The sequence below is a fragment of the Phycodurus eques genome, chromosome 14, assembly GCF_024500275.1.
Source record: "Phycodurus eques isolate BA_2022a chromosome 14, UOR_Pequ_1.1, whole genome shotgun sequence".
Classification (NCBI taxonomy): Eukaryota; Metazoa; Chordata; class Actinopteri; order Syngnathiformes; family Syngnathidae; genus Phycodurus; species Phycodurus eques.
The window spans coordinates 19,973,669-19,993,555 of NC_084538.1; the positions used below are offsets into that span (position 1 = coordinate 19,973,669).

The 19,887-nt window shown below is 41.2% G+C and overlaps 2 protein-coding genes across 2 annotated transcripts; one reads left to right on the forward strand and one right to left on the reverse strand.

Annotated features, from left to right (window-relative positions):
• The first annotated feature begins 1,356 nt into the window (after positions 1-1,356).
• Positions 1,357-7,593, forward strand: gemin2 (gem (nuclear organelle) associated protein 2). The gene is made up of 10 exons (XM_061695732.1): positions 1,357-1,628; positions 2,036-2,120; positions 3,656-3,745; positions 3,834-3,893; positions 4,003-4,113; positions 4,200-4,244; positions 4,332-4,400; positions 6,745-6,855; positions 6,967-7,025; positions 7,345-7,593. The coding sequence occupies exons 1-10, from the start codon at positions 1,507-1,509 to the stop codon at positions 7,382-7,384; spliced, it is 792 nt and encodes a 263-aa protein (XP_061551716.1). The 5' UTR covers positions 1,357-1,506; the 3' UTR covers positions 7,385-7,593.
• Positions 7,594-11,034: 3,441 nt separating this feature from the next.
• Positions 11,035-19,229, reverse strand: pnn (pinin, desmosome associated protein). The gene is made up of 9 exons (XM_061696808.1): positions 19,084-19,229; positions 18,575-18,670; positions 18,078-18,149; positions 17,907-17,982; positions 17,693-17,787; positions 16,186-16,261; positions 13,527-13,682; positions 12,901-13,039; positions 11,035-12,809 (listed from the first exon to the last, which is right to left on the reverse strand). The coding sequence occupies exons 1-9, from the start codon at positions 19,194-19,196 to the stop codon at positions 11,587-11,589; spliced, it is 2,046 nt and encodes a 681-aa protein (XP_061552792.1). The 5' UTR covers positions 19,197-19,229; the 3' UTR covers positions 11,035-11,586.
• Between the last annotated feature and the right edge of the window lie 658 nt (positions 19,230-19,887).

The window sequence follows — 19,887 nt, forward strand, 5'->3', positions numbered from 1 at the left end:
GGGCTTTTCAGATCAGAGTCATTATCATCCTCAGTGTCCAAATGACTGGAGTCAATGGGATAGCCAAAGTCATCCATACACAGAAAATCGGACTCCTTAATGAAAAGACAATATGCAATTTAGACAGCAAAGCAACACATTTCTTATTTCACACAGCTAATGTTCTAAATGTATTATGACAACATAACAAAAGTGTATACCTGTGTTTCCACTACTATCTCCTTAGTTGCAAATTTTTGCTCCTCTTTTACAGCTTCCTTTGGAAAATAGCCAAATTGTTTGTTTATCTGAAATCAGAATATAACAGTGTGGTTCAATCATCCAGCTTGAAGTACAAAGCAGAGAAAATATGCACATCAATTTATTTAAATGTTTCAGAAAATCTTTACATTTAGTAAAACGAAGGTTTAAGGTTTTCAGTGTAAGATACGATAACGTTGTCTCATCTTACTTACATCTACCTCATGTTATATAAACTTTTAATCAAGCGACAGTTCGTATTTTGTTATATTGTTCCTTATCCTACGTGATGATGAATAGACGTACACTGCCAGCCCAAAGGTGGCTCCTCTTTCCAGTCAGTTTGTGGTGAACAAATATGGTTTCTCCTTGTCGGAAACTCAGGAAACGACAATCCTTTCCATGGTGATCCCTGCTTGCCTGCACCCTGCTCATTAGGCCTACACACATACAATACAGAAAGATATAATGCATACACAGAAATACAGAAAAAAAAAAAAATACAGTACAGTACAGTGGTCAAAAATGTTTTGTACACGTTTTAGTCCTTAGTATTAAAACATTTAGAATGTTAGTTGCTCTCTTACTTACTTTCACACTCTGCATCACCACAGATTTTGAAGTCAGACAGTAATCCACGACTCAGTTGTGGCAAAAGCACAAAAAACATGCTTGTACTCCATAACACAATAACAGCACGTGAACGAGTCATTCTTGATGTTTGCACCAGAATACAACGAGCAATGATCAACCAGTTGAGCTTGGCATGTGGACATTTGCCTCTGAGCTGAAGCTCTGCTGAAAACTCAGTGGCGAATAAGAGACACGATAAGATATAAACGCGCCACAGGATAATCATTAACGTTGCAATGAAAATATAACTACATCTCAGGTGTTTGTTTCGTTGTCATGCGTTCAATTACAGTAAAAAAACGAATATTAATGTAAAAAAAAATCTATAGCTTTGCTTGAACACTTGTAAGTACAGTATTAATATGAGATGTAAAAAAAACAAAAAACAATCTTTTTTTAGACTTTGCCCTTCGGCAGACGATGACGAAAGTCGTGACGTGCGCATCGTTTAACACAACACAGCGCGCAGGAAGATGTCGTCATCAAAACGCGTTTGTGGGCAAGATGGCGTACGTTTTGGGATAGTTTTTGCGACGCCTGTGAAAGACTAGATTTTTTTTTTCTTACCTGGAGCAGTAACAGCCTCATACGTTTAACGGTTTGATATTAGTGCGCTAATTTACGTCACATAACATGAAGTCCGACGTGGAGGACTTAATGCCGCGGCTGCTGCCCATTGAGTGCGGAGACACCACATCGACTCTAAACCTGGATGGTCCGCCAAGAAACCCCCAAGAGTACCTACGACAAGTCCAGTATGCCCGCATGAAAATCGACTTCTACGTTTTTGCATGGCTGAATTAAAATAACAACGTTCAGTCGTGTTTTATTTTGAAAGGTGGTGCCGCAGAATAAGTAACACGTGTTAGTGGAACGACAGGCAGCCACTTGTTACTGCTGAGGCATCTGTGTGCCACTAGTGAGGCGATTGATGATTAATTAGCGGATTTTGGTGTCACTAATACTAGAAGCATACGGTCGTCTACTAGTACACAGTTGTAACTAACTAGTAGACTGTAGTTCTACTAGTAGAGCCGTAGTCGTTGCACTAGTGCGAAATGTTATACAGTAGTGGAAGCATTACAATAGCATCTTAAGTATTTTCTAGTACACTAAAAAACTAGTATTTTCATACAGTACATGGGTGTGTTTTTCCCATCAGGTTAGAGGCTGCGTTGTGTCCAGAAGTGGTGGTTGCTCAGATTGACCCCAGGAAGTTGAAGAAGGAACAAACCGTTAACGTATCTGTGAGTGGGATGTACTTTCGTGATATTATCCTCTGCTTGAATTATAGAACCGTGCATACATTGATCAGTTGCAGCTAGCTAGCTGATTCCTCTGCTGAATAGGTAATATTGCTAGTTTACCCAAACAAATGTCTTTAATTGTTAAAAAAAAAAAAAATCTTGTGGCACAGCACCAAACAAAAATGTCTCACTAAGTGGATAAACAGGTTAATTATGAGCCATCTACTGGAAGAGCATTTTATACTTCGCAATTAGTCGTTTGCTTAGAATGATGCAGTGAGTGCTGTATTTTTTTCATAGTCTCCTCACTTTAGGTAAGGTCATCAAACACATTTAAATATCCGAAAAAAATGACCCAAATGCAATTTTTTAAAATGGCGATTATATTTATTAAGGACAAAAATATTGAAAGCGACCTGACCCTGTGTGGAAAAAGTAACTGCCCCTAAACCTAAGAACTGGTTGGGGGCAAGTACTGAAATTTAGCATTTTCTATCACTGGCAATGAGTCTTTCACATCTCTGTAGAGACATTTTGCCCCGCTCTTCCTTGCAGAATTGTTTTAATTCACCAATACTGGAGGGTTTTTGAGCTAACGTCCTTTTTAACAACACCATGACACAGCATTTCAATCGGATTCAAGTCTGGACTTTGACTACGCCGCTCCAAAACCTTCATTTTGTTTTTTGAAGGCATTCAGAAATTGACTTGCTGGTGTGTTTTGGATTGTTGTCCTGCTGCAGAACCCAAGTGTGCCTCAGCTTGCGGTCACAAACTGAAGGTCGAACATTCTCCTTCAGGGTTTGCTGGCAAAGAGTAGAATTCATTGTTTCATTAATTACCGAGAGAAAATCAGGTTAAAAAAAAATGCTTTCAAATTAGAGTAAACCCGTGAAACTTAATTATTTCTCAACATATCTCCTTGACTGTCTTATTTCGTCTGCTACTTGGGGAACCTCCCCCCCCCCCCCCCCCCACGCCGATTGGACAGAATATCAGTCCAAAATGCATTTTAAAAAACAGCATAAAGTTATAGAATATTGTGATTTTATTTGTTTGTATTTGATCCCAAGAAAAACAGTAGTACTTGCTGTAGAAAATGTATAATATGCTGCCACTCCTTTTGTTGCCTTGACGGCATCTTTTGGTTCATCCACAAGCTATCGTCGAGTGTTCTTGCTGCGGAAAGGTTGCCATACAAGATTTTACAGTACATTATACACTGTACCATGTGTATAATAATAATCATCAACAAACTGCACCGAAACGCAATGTTTCTACCTCCAAGCTTGACTGTGGGAATGGTGTTCTTTGGGTCATAGTCAGGTAAACAAACTAGTAAGTGAGCAAACTTACAAAATTCAGCAGCCCATCAAATAACCCCCCTTTGCATATGAATGTACACAACTGTGTTGTGTGACAGCAGTAAAATCTATTTAAAAAATAAAATAAAAATGTATTTGTTCCATTAGTCGATGGATATACTGACGCTCAAATGTTTGAATCATGTGAACGTTGAATGATGTGTGTTACAGGTGGCAGAGTGCCATGCTGCTCCTGCTGGTTTCTCTCCCAGCCTGGAATGGCAACAGAGGCAAGTCAGCAATTTTTCTGATGTCAGACAGGTGATTCAAACACGACCTGCGGTATCCATACTTAAAGATAGATCCTTGTTGTGAAATGGTTCTGATCCTTTCTGCATTTTGCTCACAGAGTATCACGAGGAACAGAGAACACTGGAGCAGCCACTCTCTTGATGACAACGTCCTAATGGTGAGGGGGGGACGACGACAAAATTGCAGCTATGAAGATAATCCAAGAGGCTTTTGTTTGTCATGACAAGGAATGGATGTCATATATGTACTTGTTTATTAATCTGCAGCCAGAACAAGCAGATGAAGATGGATGGAAGAGGTTTTGTTTAGGAGAGCTGGTGTACCAAGGTACATTGCCCTCTCACGCAGATGCAGCGGTGGGGCTGGACTACAGCAAGGTTGTATTATATGGGTTTATAATTCCTCCGCATATAATGTAGCAACGGATTGAAATCTTATTAGTAATATTGTAACGCCTGTTCAGGTCGGCTTCCCGCCTTTCCTGAGCATTGCCAGCCGACTCAGCCAGGTAGGTTTGGTCCATGTCCAGTCAGCTTCACAGTCGCTTCAATTCAGGATCAAGACTATGTACTGTGTGTATTTGCTTTGTCTGCAGTCCACCGTGTTGACAGTGTTGGACATTCTTATCAGTTGGTTTGAAGAAAGAGATTTTGTTCCCCAGTTGGTGAGTTGGCATCATGCTTCTATCATACATGCTTTGGCGAAATTCACCGTTTTGAACACAAAATAGGCCATTTACGGGCATCGTATAGCTCCGATGAGTTTTTTTCAAGGGGTGCGGGGGGGGGGGGGGGGTCGCCGTCGTCATAGGCCGTTTCGTACTCCTTGAACACTGGCAGCTAGATCCATTCCACACATCCGCCATCCACACAATATTACTCCGCGGCAGACTAATATGGGAGCGGATTGGCCTGAGGTTCTGTCGGTCACAGCAGTTGCGTTTAAATCTAGTTCACCAATCAAAGGAGACAAGAAAGTCACATGACCTCCCACAACATCTTCTATTGGATTTCCCTGGCATAGGTATTAACCCTAGATAAGCCAGCCAAGCTGATCGACGTGCCTACGTGGCGACCATGTTGGGAAGCTTGTCGTTACCATGAAGGCAACGGCGCGGTACTCTTGTTTACTTTTAGACGAACAAAAACAACAAACATGGATATTTCAGCTCACTTATAACTTTAGAAAACACCGTGCAGTCAATTTCAGATGTTTTGACACACACACAGCAACATCAGAATTTGCACATTCACATTTTGTAATTTTTATTATTATTGATCTTCATGCTGTCGTTAAAAAAAAAAGAATAAGAATCAGAAGTTACTATTTACTCAGTACTTGAGTCATTATTTCACTGTGTACTTTTTACTCTAATTCAAGTAAGGTTTTGGAGGACTGCTTTATGAGTCACATTATTGTCAAGTAACAGTACTCTTGAGTACAATATTTGGCTACTCCACCCACCTCTTGCGCGGACATCCTCTATTGCTACTCTCACGTTTAAGCAAAATTTTTTCCTCATCAGTTCAGCCAGTGTCGTATTTGTTGCACAGGTCTTTTGTATTTTTGTGTTGAGGTGCTGTGGGTTGTGGTCCCAGCGGAACCGCGAAGCACACGTAACATCGGTGACAAGAGCTGATCCGCTAGTACATCTTGTATTAATTAGGAAACCTGCCTACAATTATCTAATAAATTTACGGACGTTAATGTAAAATGTATTAAGCGACGGCGCAATGTTAGGGATTGTGTTACAACACCGAATGAACTGACTTCAAATTCAGAAATGGCCAATAAAAATTGAAAAATATTGTATTTAAAAATTTTGCTGGAGGATGCATTTGGAATTAGCCTTTGAAGTTGGTAATCGTGAAAAATGAAGTGTAACAGACAATGATTTTAGTCAAATTATTTTCCAGAATGAGAGGGCTAAAAGAGGAGGATGCTATTCGCGTGGCACAGCTTGAAGCAGGCATCAGGCATCAGGTGCAGGTGCAGATGAGCTTGGCTCAAGTTGGAGGCCAGAACAAAACAAAAAAAAAAGCAAAGAAATGAGGCAAATTTAATTTTCATCTTAAATTTGTAAAGTTTTTTTTTTTTTTTTGCCTTATTGTACTCTTCAGAGTCTTCCAGATGGCTGAATTTGTTAAAATAAAAAAAATAAAAAATCTCTGCGGGGTCTCCAAGGGATCCCCCCCAGACCCACCCTACAATGTTTTTTTTTTTTTTTTTTTTGGCCGCCTTTTTCATGCCTTTGGTGTTTGCATGTCTGTTTTGAGCACCACAGTAGTACATGCAACATACGAACACACATTTGCTTCGCCTTCCAATGCAATGAATAAATCAAGTACTTTTGATTTGCTGATAGGTTAAAGCCACTGACAAGTTAATGTGAATGACATAGTCCAGTAAAGGATTTTTCACAGATTTCACACTAGTGATGGAAAAACCTATTAGACCACCCTTGAAAAGCTATGGAAAATGGCTAGAGATCAGCTCTTAAATTGAACTCTTATGAGCTATTTCTGTCGTCGTCATCATTATATTATTATTATTATTATTATTATTCCACAGACGAAATTGTTGGTGACCCTCTGTTAATGAAATAAAAACCCACAGTGGTCACAGAAATAACTTGAATCTGACAAAAGTAATGAAAATAAAATAGAAAAAATTAACCAACGAAAAACAGACATTGCTTATGAATTGTGATTCAACAGAATTATTTTTGGGGAAAAAAACCAAAAACCTCCTGAAATGTGTATGTATGCAGCGCCAAATCACAGAGGTTGTCTTAGGGCACGTTACACGTGAGCAGGTCTAAGCCCCCCACTCCTCATAAGACCAATTGAACGCCACATGAGCAAGCACTAGTCGATGGAGCCCGGGAAAACGTGACATATGACAATAAATCACTGGAATATGTAGCATGAATGTTTTCCACACAATATAATTCCTACCGAACGATTCCATTGGATGAACATTTTGACCCCCCTCCCCCCCGGTCACAGGGCCGCTGGTTGTATGCATTGTTGGCCTGCTTGGAGAAGCCATTGCTGCCTGAAGCCCATTCTTCGATCAGACAGTTGGCAAGGAGATGTGCTCAGCTGCGTAGCATCCTGGTAAGATGTACCAAGACTCTTTTACTGGATAAACTATTCTTAAATGGGTGCTTAGTTATTAGACTTGTGTCAAAATTCAATTGATTCGCTTGTCTGACCTGCTTTCTGTAGGTGAGTCAGGATGATGACAACTTGCCTGCCCTCAATCTGCTCATCTGTCTGGTTGCAAGGTAGCACATCTTTGCTTAATTACCCAAGTTTCTGTAGCTTGGAGGTGAAGGGTTAATTTGAGCTAATGCTCAGTAATTAAATAGCAACTAGTATCACATGAATGTGATGAGCTTAACTCTTTGGATCAGTGCGTGAGGAAGAATTACACCTTCTCAACCGATTTTGCAACATGTCAAGAAGAACCGAATTCTCTGGCGTTTCCAAGCACCTTCAGCTTTAAATTGAATATAGAAGAGTAAAATAATTAGCCAGTTTGTAATCTTGTGACAAAAGATACCGTTGATGTTTAAGAGAAACTGTTTACTTTTTTTTACGTAGATACTTTGAGCAGAATGACCTGGCAGACCAGCCGGAGTGAAGGTTTTTTTGTTATTAGACATTAAGGATGACAAATGGACTTTGAAGACCAGAAGGCTGCAGTCACGTAACAAACGACCATGTGGACAACTGGTCCACATACATGTGCCCTGCTGAAGAAGTCACATCTCTTGGTTATCCTTTTCATCTTAGCGGTGAACTCTGAATTATCATACGTTTGCACTTGGAATGAAAGCTGTGTCTATTAAACATTGGTGACTGAATGTTTGGTATTCAACAGACACCTTCACATTGTGGTGTATGATACATAATATACGGTATCAGGTACTGTAGGTCAAGGACAAATAGCTATAGTAAAAATGAAAACTTTACCTCAAATCAACTGTTTTCAATGACCCCATTTAAATTAGGCTTTACACGATCAGGTTTTTTGGGGCCGATCAGCGAGTTTTAAAAAAAAACGATAACCGATCACACGATGGAGGAATGTGTCTCTTTAAATGACCTGTTCATTTACTGTATATACTTGTGTACTTAAGTGCTCAAAAAATTATATTTACAATAAATGTAGCTTTGTTCCTCTTTATGCCAGACAGAATAAATGAATGGTCTTCTATTAGATGGCAGGAAGTAAATACGGTAATTAATGTATTCACTTTTGTTTGTTGGTCTGCCGTGAGATTTTTCATTTGTAAAATATATTCCTTGGCTCCATAAAGGTTGGAAATCACTGCTCTCGTCAGATCGTGTATTCTAATCAGTCAGGTCAAACCAGGATTACATGACAGAAATAACGGGTGCTAATTTACTGCAATTAAATTACTTCACACACACCAAAACTTTAGCGGATGATTTGACAGAACGTCTCCATGTTCGCTTACAACCGTGAGTGCTAGCACTAGCTTGCTAGGCTACATAACGGTTTTGTTGCCTGCTTGTTGTTGTCTGATCCACACCGCTGAGATTTGTTCATTTTAAATAACTATTGCCCGTCAGCTATTTACAGGACTACATCAAAAGGCTAAAAATAAACTATCTTTTGGATTCAAATATACTGTGCACGATGGCAACGCGGAGGACCGTATTTTCACGACCATAAGGCTCACTTAAGTCTTAAATTTTCTCCAAAATGGACACCCCGGACGCCTTATAATGCGGCGCGCCTTAAGTGTGCACCGAGTTCCAAAATGTGTGAGTTTAATGAGCGCTCCACTTGACTGACTGGGAGCATTTCCTGCCGACACACTGCTTATATAGAGGAAGGCGGACCTGACTGAGGACAGCATGTGGTCGCAAACTGGGAAGGGTGCGCGTGACGGAGGACGCTAAAGACACGCCCCCAGTAGGTATATAGTTCCGGTATGTGCATCGGTTTGGCTAAGGACCCCAGAAAATGGCACCTACGAAGAGACACGCTTGCGAAGCACTGTTTAAACTGCAAGCTATTCGCTACGCGGAGGAACATGGGAATCGAGCAGCCGTGAGAGAATTCAAGATCAATAAATCCATGGTTCGCAAGTGGAGGAAGCAGGAAAACGAGCTTCGCCAAGTCAAGAAGACGAAAGCTGAGTTTCCGCGGAAACAAGGCGAGCTGGCCCGAGTTAGAAGACCAACTCGAGCAATGGATTAATGAGCAAAGAACAGCCGGGAGAGAAGCGTTTGTACAGTCACTATTTGACTTGAGTGCAATAACTTGGAGCTTGCCACTATTCCGGGAGGCTTGATGAAGGAACGCCGGACATCGGTGTAGACAGGGCGTTCGAAGTGAAGTTGCGAGCGGCGTGGGATCGATGGATGACAGATGGCGAACACAGCTTTACTCAGACTAGGAGGCAACGCCGGGCGAGTTACACCACAATTTGTGAACGGATTGTGGATGCTTGCGCTAACGTGTCTGCTTGCACTGTGGTTCGAGCTTTCGCAAAAGCTGGCATCATTTCTGAGGAGCCGCACGGCAACGCGACTGACTCCGACAATGACGAGGGGGAACCTGCCCTGTTTGAGAACTGTTAATTTCGGATACAGAAGATGAGGCCTTTGATGGATTTGTGAATGATGATTGATTTAAAAAAAAAAAAAAAAATAACGCAAGTACATTTGTTAAATACTTCAATAAAGTACAACCGAACTGTTTTGCTCCCGCTGCCTTTTTAAAGCATTGTTTTAGTGTGCATGCCTGCGCCCAATAATACTTATGGATGTGTTAAATACAGAAATACACCCCATAACTGAGACTGCGCCTTTTAATACGGTAAATGTCTTTTGCGTAGCCGATGTCGGCGAATGATGACATTAAAGCTGATCATAAAATGCTAATTATCGGCCGATACCGATCAGCCCGATAAAATCGGTGTAAAGTCTAATTTAAACCCAAGCCAAAGTGATTCCAAACACTAGAATCCCCTTTAATACATTCCTATTTTAAGAATAAGAAAAATAGAATCAATCTAGCCACCCTTCAGAAAAACTAATCTCAGGGGACTGGATGCACCCAGCTTTAGACATACTATTTAGCTAACGGACTACAATACCTCATTCAATGGATACACCCTAATAAAGAGCACCAATCAGGTTAGAATTAGACAGATTGTAATAACCTCAAACTTTCAGACTTCCCATTCATAAGCACAAGCCTCAAACTGTTTTAAGAATACAATACTTAAAGGTGCCATATTTTATCAAACCATCTTTTTGTAGTATTTGGGATGTAATATTGGCTCTATGGTGCCTCATACCTGAATTCCAGACAAGACACCCGAATTCAGGTCATTCGAATTTCTCAAGCTTATCTACGTCACTAGTGAAGATCTCCGCCTCCCTCTCCTCTCCTGAGCCAGCGCTACCAACATTAACATGTGCTCTCATAAGTGGGTCATCAGGGGAAGAAGTGGAAGGTCTGAGATTGGCCAAGTCAATCACTGGACCTTAACCAAATAGAGCATGCATTTTACCTCTTGGAGAGGAGACTGAATGGAGAAACCCCCAGAAACAAAAGAACCGAAAGAGACTGCAGTCAAGGCCTGCAAAAGCATTGCAAATGAAGAACGTAACAGTCTGGTGAAGTCAATGGGTCGCAGGCTTGATGCAGTTATTGCAGGTAAAGGTTTTGCCACCAAATATGAAATGTTATTCACTTTGAGTTAATTTAAAAGTCTGTTTCAATAGTTTTTCTCCCTTGAAAAGTGAGTGGGTTCTAACAAAAGTTGCTCTGTCCTCATTTGTTTAACACCTCTAGACATGAATACCATGAAATAAAAGCTGCAATTCTGAATTTTTGTCTCATATTCATCTTTTGAGCTGAAACCTAAATGTCTTCAGTATACAACAAAAACAAAGGAATTGACCTTGCTGTTCCAATACCTTTGGAGGGGACTGTAGGTGGAAACTTTCTTCAATACCGATAAATTAAGTGGCAAATTAAAAAAAAATAAACCCAACACTTCAGTGCGTTTCAGACACCACATTTTGTTTGGAAAGTCACCTAACTCTTCCACAAAAATTTCTCTAGAAAGTTATCAATTAATCGCGAGTACAAATTCATTCAGTCTCCGTCAAATCAAAGACTGATTTGATGCCCTTTGAAAGTGCACATGTGCAGCAATTCATAGCATGTTCCTCATATCCAGTTTTATTTCTTTTATTTCAAATGTGCAAGAAGAAGGGGGGGGGGGGGAACAAAAAAAACCAACGCTAATTTCTCACCTTTAATTTGAAGCTGATACAGTTGGCTGATACAAAACAATAAAAAAACGTTTTCAAAAAACAATAAATCACATACAAAGACTATGACATGGATCAATTGACAGTAGTCACAACAATTGAGGACAACCAGTGTGCAATATACATGTCACTGGCATAGTGACATTATGGAGAACACCACGATGGAAAATATGCTCTCGTTTCATTACACTACCCCAAAAAACAAGACATATCATTTGCACATTATTTTTTAAAATATCTGAAGGTCTTTCCTCCAAAACCTTGCTTAATCGGTCCAATCTGAGACAACAGAACTGTCCTGTATTGTATTGTGAGACTTACATTTTCATGTGTAAGAAAATCTGTTTTGTTATACCATGGCCAAATCTGAAAATAATGCCTACGCTTAAATTGAACGTTGCTGCTGTGGTTGGTGTTTATTTAAAAAAAAAAGAAAAAAGAAAAAAAGATTTGATGAATATTTAGGTTGGGTATTGCCCCGCAGCCATCAGCTTTAGGGGACAAAACAAAACGGGACCCAGTTTAGCGTCTTTTATCCTTCCTATCCCTATCTTTATTCTCCCTATTGCTCCGAGATGACCTGCTCCTGCCTTCATTGCTCCTTCTCTTCCTCCCTTCCTTGGAGCCTTTGGCATCCCTGCCTCCTCCACCTCCACTATTCCCACCTTTCTTGCGATGACTCTTCTCTTCTTTCTTCCTGTCCCTGCCTGACGGCCTCCTGCTGCGCTTCTCGTTGTCCCGACTGCGACTTCGGCTGCTGGACGAGGAGGATGACGAGGAGGATGATGAGGATGAGCGGCTCGAACCGGAAGAAGACGAAGAGCTTCCGCTGGAGGAGGACCCGGAGGTGGAGGAAGAAGAGCTGCGACTTTGACCGTGGCTTTTTTTCGACTCCTTCGCCTTTTTCCTCCCCCTTGCGCCATATTTCTGTTCCTTCAAAAGTGCAGCGGGGCCACTCTGGGCATCACGTTGAGGCTTCACAGCCGATTCATCCCCAGATTGCGTTTGCTCAGCTGGCTTCTGACTGCTGGAATCCTGGACCTCAGAGGAAGGAACTGCATGCTCCTGGCCTGGTGTGTTGGCAGCCATTTCAGATGTTGAGGCGGGAGAGGCTATCTGGGGCTCAGCCAACAAGGCTGCTGGTTCCTCCGGGGTGTGGGTGGTGTTGGGGCTGAGCTGAGCGCTGCTAGACGCCTCTTGCTGGCTCACCGTTGGTTTGGATGGAGACGTGATCTCAGTCTTTTCAGTTTCAAGGTCTGAGGGCCCCTCTTTACTGTCATCATCCTGCTCCATCTTATTCCCGTTCCCCTGCTCTTTGCCTACCTGCACCTCTGACCCTGGAGCTGCCTCATCCTTTCCTCCACAGATCTCTCTCTTCTCCCCTTCCTTCTCCCCATTCCCCACTTCCTCAAATGCCATCCCCTCATCCTCATTTAACCCTTCCCTACTATCCCCTTCCTCTACCTCTACTTTCTCTGTGACCTTGCTAGCCTCTTCCTGTTCTCCATCTGCCCCCTTCTCTTCCTGATCCTCCTCCTCCTCCTCTTCCTCCTCTTCCTCCATCACTACAGCTCTCTTGTTACCTGTCACCTTGTCTACCTGACCTGCTGGCTTACCCTCCGCCGAGTGGTCCTTCCCTGTCGTCGCAGAGTTGCCGTCCTGGTCGCGGTTTAGCTGTCGCCGTGGTCGAGACTCCATCTTGTTGATGTGTTCCGTGAATGCTTCACGCCGCTCTTCAAACATAGCTGTTTATATATATTTATGTATATATGAGCATCCGTTTTCAGCAAGTCATACTACGTCAAACAAAGAAGACAAGGAGAAATAAAATCTGACCATTTAGTTTCTTGGTGGAGTCATCGAGAAGTTTCTGAGTGGCAGAGCACATCTTCCCAGGGAGGTAGAAGATGTGCGGCCTGGTCTTAGTGCGAATGAATTTCACCAGATGGTTATTGTGGCTGGTCCACTCCTCTTGCTGTGTGTACATGAAGTAGAACATCACATAAACTGTAGTGTTTCCACAATAACGTCACAGCTATCCAACATGCAGAAACTTGTCCTCATTTAAAAGCTATAGGTCAAAACAACTGCAGCGAGCCAATTTGTATATATTGTGACTTAAGTATTTTTTAAGAATACTTCCATACACCAACCAGCCACAACATTATGACCACTTGCACAATCGAATGGGAACATGATACAAGAGCTGTGTCCAAAAAGTAACCCAAGGACAATAATGCCTAGTTTTGATAGACATTGTCAGTGTTATTCATTCAACATTACATTTATCACTGTGGTTGTAGTTTGCAGTCGTGTACAGGTGCAGGTCTGAATCGTGACCTTGCTCTATCGTTACAGCTCAAATTACCATTTATTTATTTAACTCGTTAACAATACAAAATCAGCCAACAGAATCAAAAAATTTAACCTTCTCATTTCTAATATGAGACGATTTGTCTTACCAACTGAGCCAATTCTACTTTCTGTTCGAGTAGTCTCAGCTCAGTCTGTTTGGCTCTCCTCTCTTCAAACAACTCCCTCTTCTCGCTCTCCAACTTCTTTTTCTCAACCTCAGCTTGAACCTCGAGCTTCTGCTCGATCTCGGAGCGCCGCTTTTGCTGTGAGAGCCAAAAAATAAATAAATGCTGAAACAATTTCCTTTTTTTACGAGCTTACAAACATACTAATGGTAACCTCAGTTGTACTTGCTACCGTAGTATAGAAGTAAGTAATTCTTACCTATAAAATCTCATTTTAAAATCAGTGCAATACGTATGTACCGGTACCTCTCTTTGGAAGAAATCTGCAGTACTGCGAGGATAGCGTCATGATATTAAGCAAAAATGCACATTAAAACATGAGTGAAGATCACAGCGTCGATCATAATTTGGTTTTAATTGGCGGCTCGGTGAGCGACTGGAAAGTACATCTGCCTCACAATTCTGAGGACCCGGGTTCAAACCCGGTCTCGTCTGTGTGGAGTTTGCATGTTCTCCCTGACCCTGCATGGGTTTTCTCCAGGTACTCCGGTTTCCTCCCACATCCCAAAAACATGAGCGGCAGGTTAATTGAAGATTCTAAATTTTTCCAGAGGTGTGAATGTGAGTGTGAATGGTTGTTTGTCTACATGTGCGCTGCGATTGGCTGGCGACCAGTTCAGGGTGTACCCCACCTCTTGCCCAGAGTTAGCAGAGATTGTCGCCAGCACGCTCACTACCCTAGTGAGGATAAGCGGTATGGAAAATGGATGGATGGAAACACACACACACACACACACACACACACACACACCTATCAAGGCTCAAATTAAGTGGTCTCTTATCGCTATTTGAGAGTGAAAATTCCCATTTTGCACCTCAAAACATGGAAAAGCAAAATGGCGATTCACAGATTGTTCACTGTGCTCGACGGACGCGACAACGCGATTACGTCGTCACCGAAAAGACGAAGGGAAACGAAGCTTGGTTGCTGGTGCAGAAACGGCAAAGCTGAATTGATAGTAAAAATGCAAGAGCAAAAAACGGAAAATGGCGAAAGTGGAGTAGCATTTCATTTCACTGGGTTTAGCTTCTCAACTCAGACATGACTGGATACACTCGTTACCACGGCCACGACAACAACAATCAATCCATCCATTTAAAAACCACTGTAGCCGTGTGAAGTTACTTTTCGTGTCAAAATGCTGAGTTCCGATGCGTACACTTCAAAATAAAAGGCTACAAGCTTAAAACAGGAAGTTTTGCCACATAAACCATTTGACGTGATGAAACAGTCCCAAATAACTATTTTAACAATGCTGCTTTAACTTTTAGCTGAAACATGAATTAATGAATATTAAGTCAATTGGGTTAGTTCCACATAGATTGCCTTTTAGTTCATAGGGTTGCTATTGATAGTGGTTATAAAGAACCCCAAGTCAAATATTCATTTTAGTCTATGCTGCGGGCTGCTAAGAAAATGTATGCTCATAATTTGTACACCCTTGATTTAAACCATGCAAACTTTGACACAGCCCCCTAAAAGAATCGGAATCGCTCAAATTCATACGATGCCCAATCCTACTGATAAGATTTTTGAAGATACTCAGTATACAATTACCCAAGTATATACAGTAAATGAACAAGTCATTTAAATAGACATATTGCTCCATCTTGTGATCGGATCGGTGATCAATTTTTTATTTTTTAAACTCGGTGATCGGCCCCAAAAATCCTTATCGCGTAAAGCCTACTAACAGTTGTAAGTAAACATGCCGCAGTTATATCGAATCATGCTTTAAAGTTTCCGTGTGTGTGAAGTCATTTATTTAAAATAATTGTATTACAGTAAGTTAGCAACCATTATTTCTGTCATGTTGTAGTGTTGGTTTGACCGGACTGATTAGAATACATGACCTGGCTACAGAATATTCTTGAAGATACTCAGTACAGAGTACACAAGTATAAACAGTAAATGAACAAGTCATTTAAATAGACATTGCTCCATCTTGTGATCGGATCGGTGATCGTTTTTTTAAAACTCACTCATCAGTGATCAGCCCCAAAAATCGTGATCGTGTCATGCCAAATATATATTTTTTTTAAACTACAAACATGCATTTTATTCTCCTATAAGAGGGATGGACTTCGACCCATAAACTACATATGCTGGTACTGAGTGTATGGTAGAAATTTGGTGTACAGAATTTGAGACAGCAAAATGCTAAACGATTAGCAGTCGGGATTAGCAGAGCACTATTAATGACCATTTTAGGTCAAAAAGCACTAACTTCTATTCAGCTAACTCATAAATCATGCCTTATGTACATTACACATTGAACAGTGTCTTAAAAATCATTTACAGACGCTCCTCTGTTGCTTTTGAAAAGGTTTATCAGTGGCCCAACACTGCGTCCGTGTGAAACAATGGTTTTGGAAGAACTTTGTTTTTGTCCCGGCGGAGCTTCGAGGCAGAAATTTTACGTCGACCTATTTTTTAAGTCGACTTAGAGGAGTTATTTGACCCCCCACGCCTCCAGAATTGTAAAGCAATGCAAACCCTCACACAGCCACTGTGCAAATTGTAATCACTTCACTCCCTTATACGAAATAGGGGGGGGGGGGGGGGGGAAAAACTTCTTACCTTCTCTGTACAAACATTAGACTCCTGTTTAAATTTTTGCAGGGTCCCCATGAGCAGGCCAAACATACGCCGATTCCTGACCAGCAAAACAAAAGAAAGAGTTCAAACCCGACACAGGGCTCAAAGTTAACTTTCTCAAATTTTTGTTTGTCCGTGGCAAACTGGAGCTTGCCCTAAATTGGTCAAGCACACACATTTTGGCTATATCTCACAGTTAGTTTTTATCAAGGTATTATTCTCACGGTACGCCAATTACTCTCGGAATTTCAGGAGGATAGACGGTACAGGTGTGGAAAAGAGATGAAAGCAGGAATGCTGAAAAAACTCTCTTTTTCTTGTTTGCAGAGTCCTTCTCAACAGGCTTTAGAAATTTGTGCATTTCCCCATAACTTTTTGTGAAAAAGACATCTTCACATCATCTAATACCGTGTACTTCTATCCCCGTCCATCCAATGTTTACATTCATATACAGCACCTCCAAAATGATATTATTGCTGCAGCAATAATCATGCCATGCTTACATTCACAAAACTGTCCATTGAAAAATTGTCTGTTCACTAATTTAACATATTTTACTCTCATATCTTTTTCAAGTTATAACATTACAAATTACTGCCTAACAATTTATTTGCTCGAGTTCAAAAATTCAAGTAAAGTAGAAAGGTAGGAACACTCAAAGGCAACACAGATTTAGAAACAACCAACTAACAAAATAATCATGGGATTTCTACATAGTTTCTTTTCTTCCGCTTAATGACACTGTAAAATGATTTATTTTTCTGAGCAGCCTCTGCAATATGTTATTTGAAATTTAGACATTACATTTGAAGAGAGGGAATTATGCAAGATTTATTTTTGCTGTGATATGGAATTTTTTCATTTTTGGGATTCATTGTGGAGGTACACATTTTAACAGGAGTTAGAATCGTTACAATCGTTATTCATTCTCCGTGAGATGTTCATTCACTCATGACTTTCGACTCAATAGTACACCACTAAAGAGTCATACTGTTACAATAAGTTTAAACAATTTGGCGGAGGAGAAGGGGCAGCGGCAACACGCGGAGATCCGAGTCACAGGGCTTACCAGTGGCAGCCAACACATGGTCATATGGGTTACGTGTCCAATCGGACACGTGCGTTTACACGCAAATGAGGAAGGGCTGCGCTGTAGTAGCCTGGCTAAGTGGGTTGGCTTTGTATTGACAGCACAAAACTACATTTTAAGCACAACGGCTCATTATTTTATGCAGAGACAAGGCCATAATGACAGAGGCACTTTTAATTTCGAGATATTATGAATATTATAACATCCCAACATATGGCAATTATTTTTATATGCTTGCCCGATTGGAGATTATGTATGTTTTGCTAGCTGACTATTTATGCAATCGGGAATCGGTAAACTTCAAGCCCTGTGACAGTGATTTACAAAAAAATTAATACAAATAAATAAATTAACTTATTGTAACTCCTGGACATTGACTAATTGGTTTGCTTATCCCACCTCTGTTTTCCCTTCTCATCCATGGTCTGATCTTGAATGAGGTCCCGGCGTGTTCTCTCTTTGGAGGTAGCTACAACAGACGACTGCAACGCCGGCTGCACATGGAAGGAAAACGAGCAAACCAACTATTGAGGGCGTTTTCAAATACACACAGTTTAGCTTCTCTTAAAATGATGCCGTTATCTGGTATTGCCATCATTAGAACTCATGTTACCTTTTTGACATCATCGTCATCCTCGGCGTCGCTGTCGTGACGCACGTCTCTCCTGGCCCTCTGGTCGCCTGCCAGCCTGCTCACAATAACACAGATTAGTACATCAGTGATTTTGAAATGAAATTGGGGTGTTGCTAAAAGAACTTAAAATGTGACAGAATAAAGCTCAACCTTAACAGAGCTCCGTCTATGTCCCTCTGCTTGGCAGGGGGGCCGCCGCCTCCGATGTCAGAGAGACTGCGTCTGAACACAGACAATCATTACTGCCTATAATACTCTATTATAACCTTTACAATGAAACACAGTCATGGAAATCTAATACAAAATCATCTGACTAAAATACATTTTAAATTAGAATAGTAAGAAAACCTATGCGTTTGAATGAATGCTTGCATATCACATCATATGCACGGTTCGCGCTGCCCGTTTGGCACCTCACCAATGGTTTATTGAAACAGGGTGTGGCGTAGCAAATATTGCCCACGTTTGCAGCGTTGGCGAATCAAAATTGCCTGAGTCAAAACTCAAAAGCCCTTCCTGATAAAAGTCTAAGAGAGCGTGCACATTCTCTACTATCTGTTGCACAAAGTGGGTGAAAAGTCATTCATTTTGATGTTAGCATAGTTAATAAGTCAAGTGGGCTGTTTGTCCTGTGACTCGGGCATTACCTGAGCAGGTTAAATCCTCTTCCTCTACCTCCTCCTCCCACTGCTGCAACAGCAACGCCTGCCATGGGCCCACCGAACCGGCGCAGCTGGCCCGGTCTGAAAACACACAGTCAACTCAATTTACAGTGTGTGAGTGTATGTTCCGAATAGTGAGAACGGTCTGTGTCGAGTGTCTGAATCGATATCTGAATATTCCAGTTCAAATTCCGTAGTACTAGCAAACAATGAAATCCGGGCCTCCACTCGGGAGGTACATCCGTTCAACGACTACTTTCATTCACCGTGGTTTTGCTTTTATTGTAGTGTAAAATTGGTAGGTATGATGTACTTTATCGAAAATGTGTACTGCGAACACCAAATTAGTGTTGCGCGAGGTGTACGTTTGCTTTCTACCTAAACGAACCATGCTAACACACTCCCACCGTCAGTAGTTTGCGATGTTAAATTTCATCGTTTAAACTATTGGGAAAATCACACAAAAGGGCGACGTTAAAGTTGGGACGAGTTACCTGGATTCATTAGGATCTCGTCCAGTCAATTTACGAATATTATCGTCAACATTTTTCAAGCTTTGTTTGGCTTTTTCGATCTGGTCTTGCAAGCTCCGCACTGCCACCGCCATCTTGACCTCAGGAAAGCGCCAAGCAATCACATGTTCTTCTTCTTCTACTACTTTGTAATGTTGCTTGACTTCTCACGCAATAATGTCTGGTGCAATGTCGCCACCTGCTGTACAATTTCTTTAGAAACGAAAACCATCCTCCCAAAAGGTTTCCGAAAATAAATGGCGGTGTTATAAAAATAAATACTTTGCTTAACCCGGTCTCTTTGTGTCCACCTGGCTTCCCTTTTTTTAACCTTAGTACCTGTGCTAATGCAAATGTAATTAATTGAACCACACGACGTTTATTTATATCCATATTTTAGCATGAAACGAACCCCGTGTCAAGTCGTGTATGTGAGAATGGCGACCCCAAGTGAACACTAATGATATCTGCACTTCACATACGCATCTCGGCAACAGTATTTATGAACTGTGGTATTTCAGAGCATTCTTTCCAATGTTCTCAGAGGTCAGTTGGTTGCATGGTTAGCTTCTTTATCTTCAACGTCTGGGGCATTAGTTTGAAACGCTTAAATTCGGCATTTGTAGGCTTAACAGCATGGGCTATTTGGCATATCATATTCATAGGATGTAACAGCGTCCTCCCTTAATCTTCCTGTAAATTGACAAGGATGGAGAAATGTGACCTATGACATGCTGCATGAAATGGAATGATGACTCCATTTAATGTGATCGTGTCGTTTCCTGG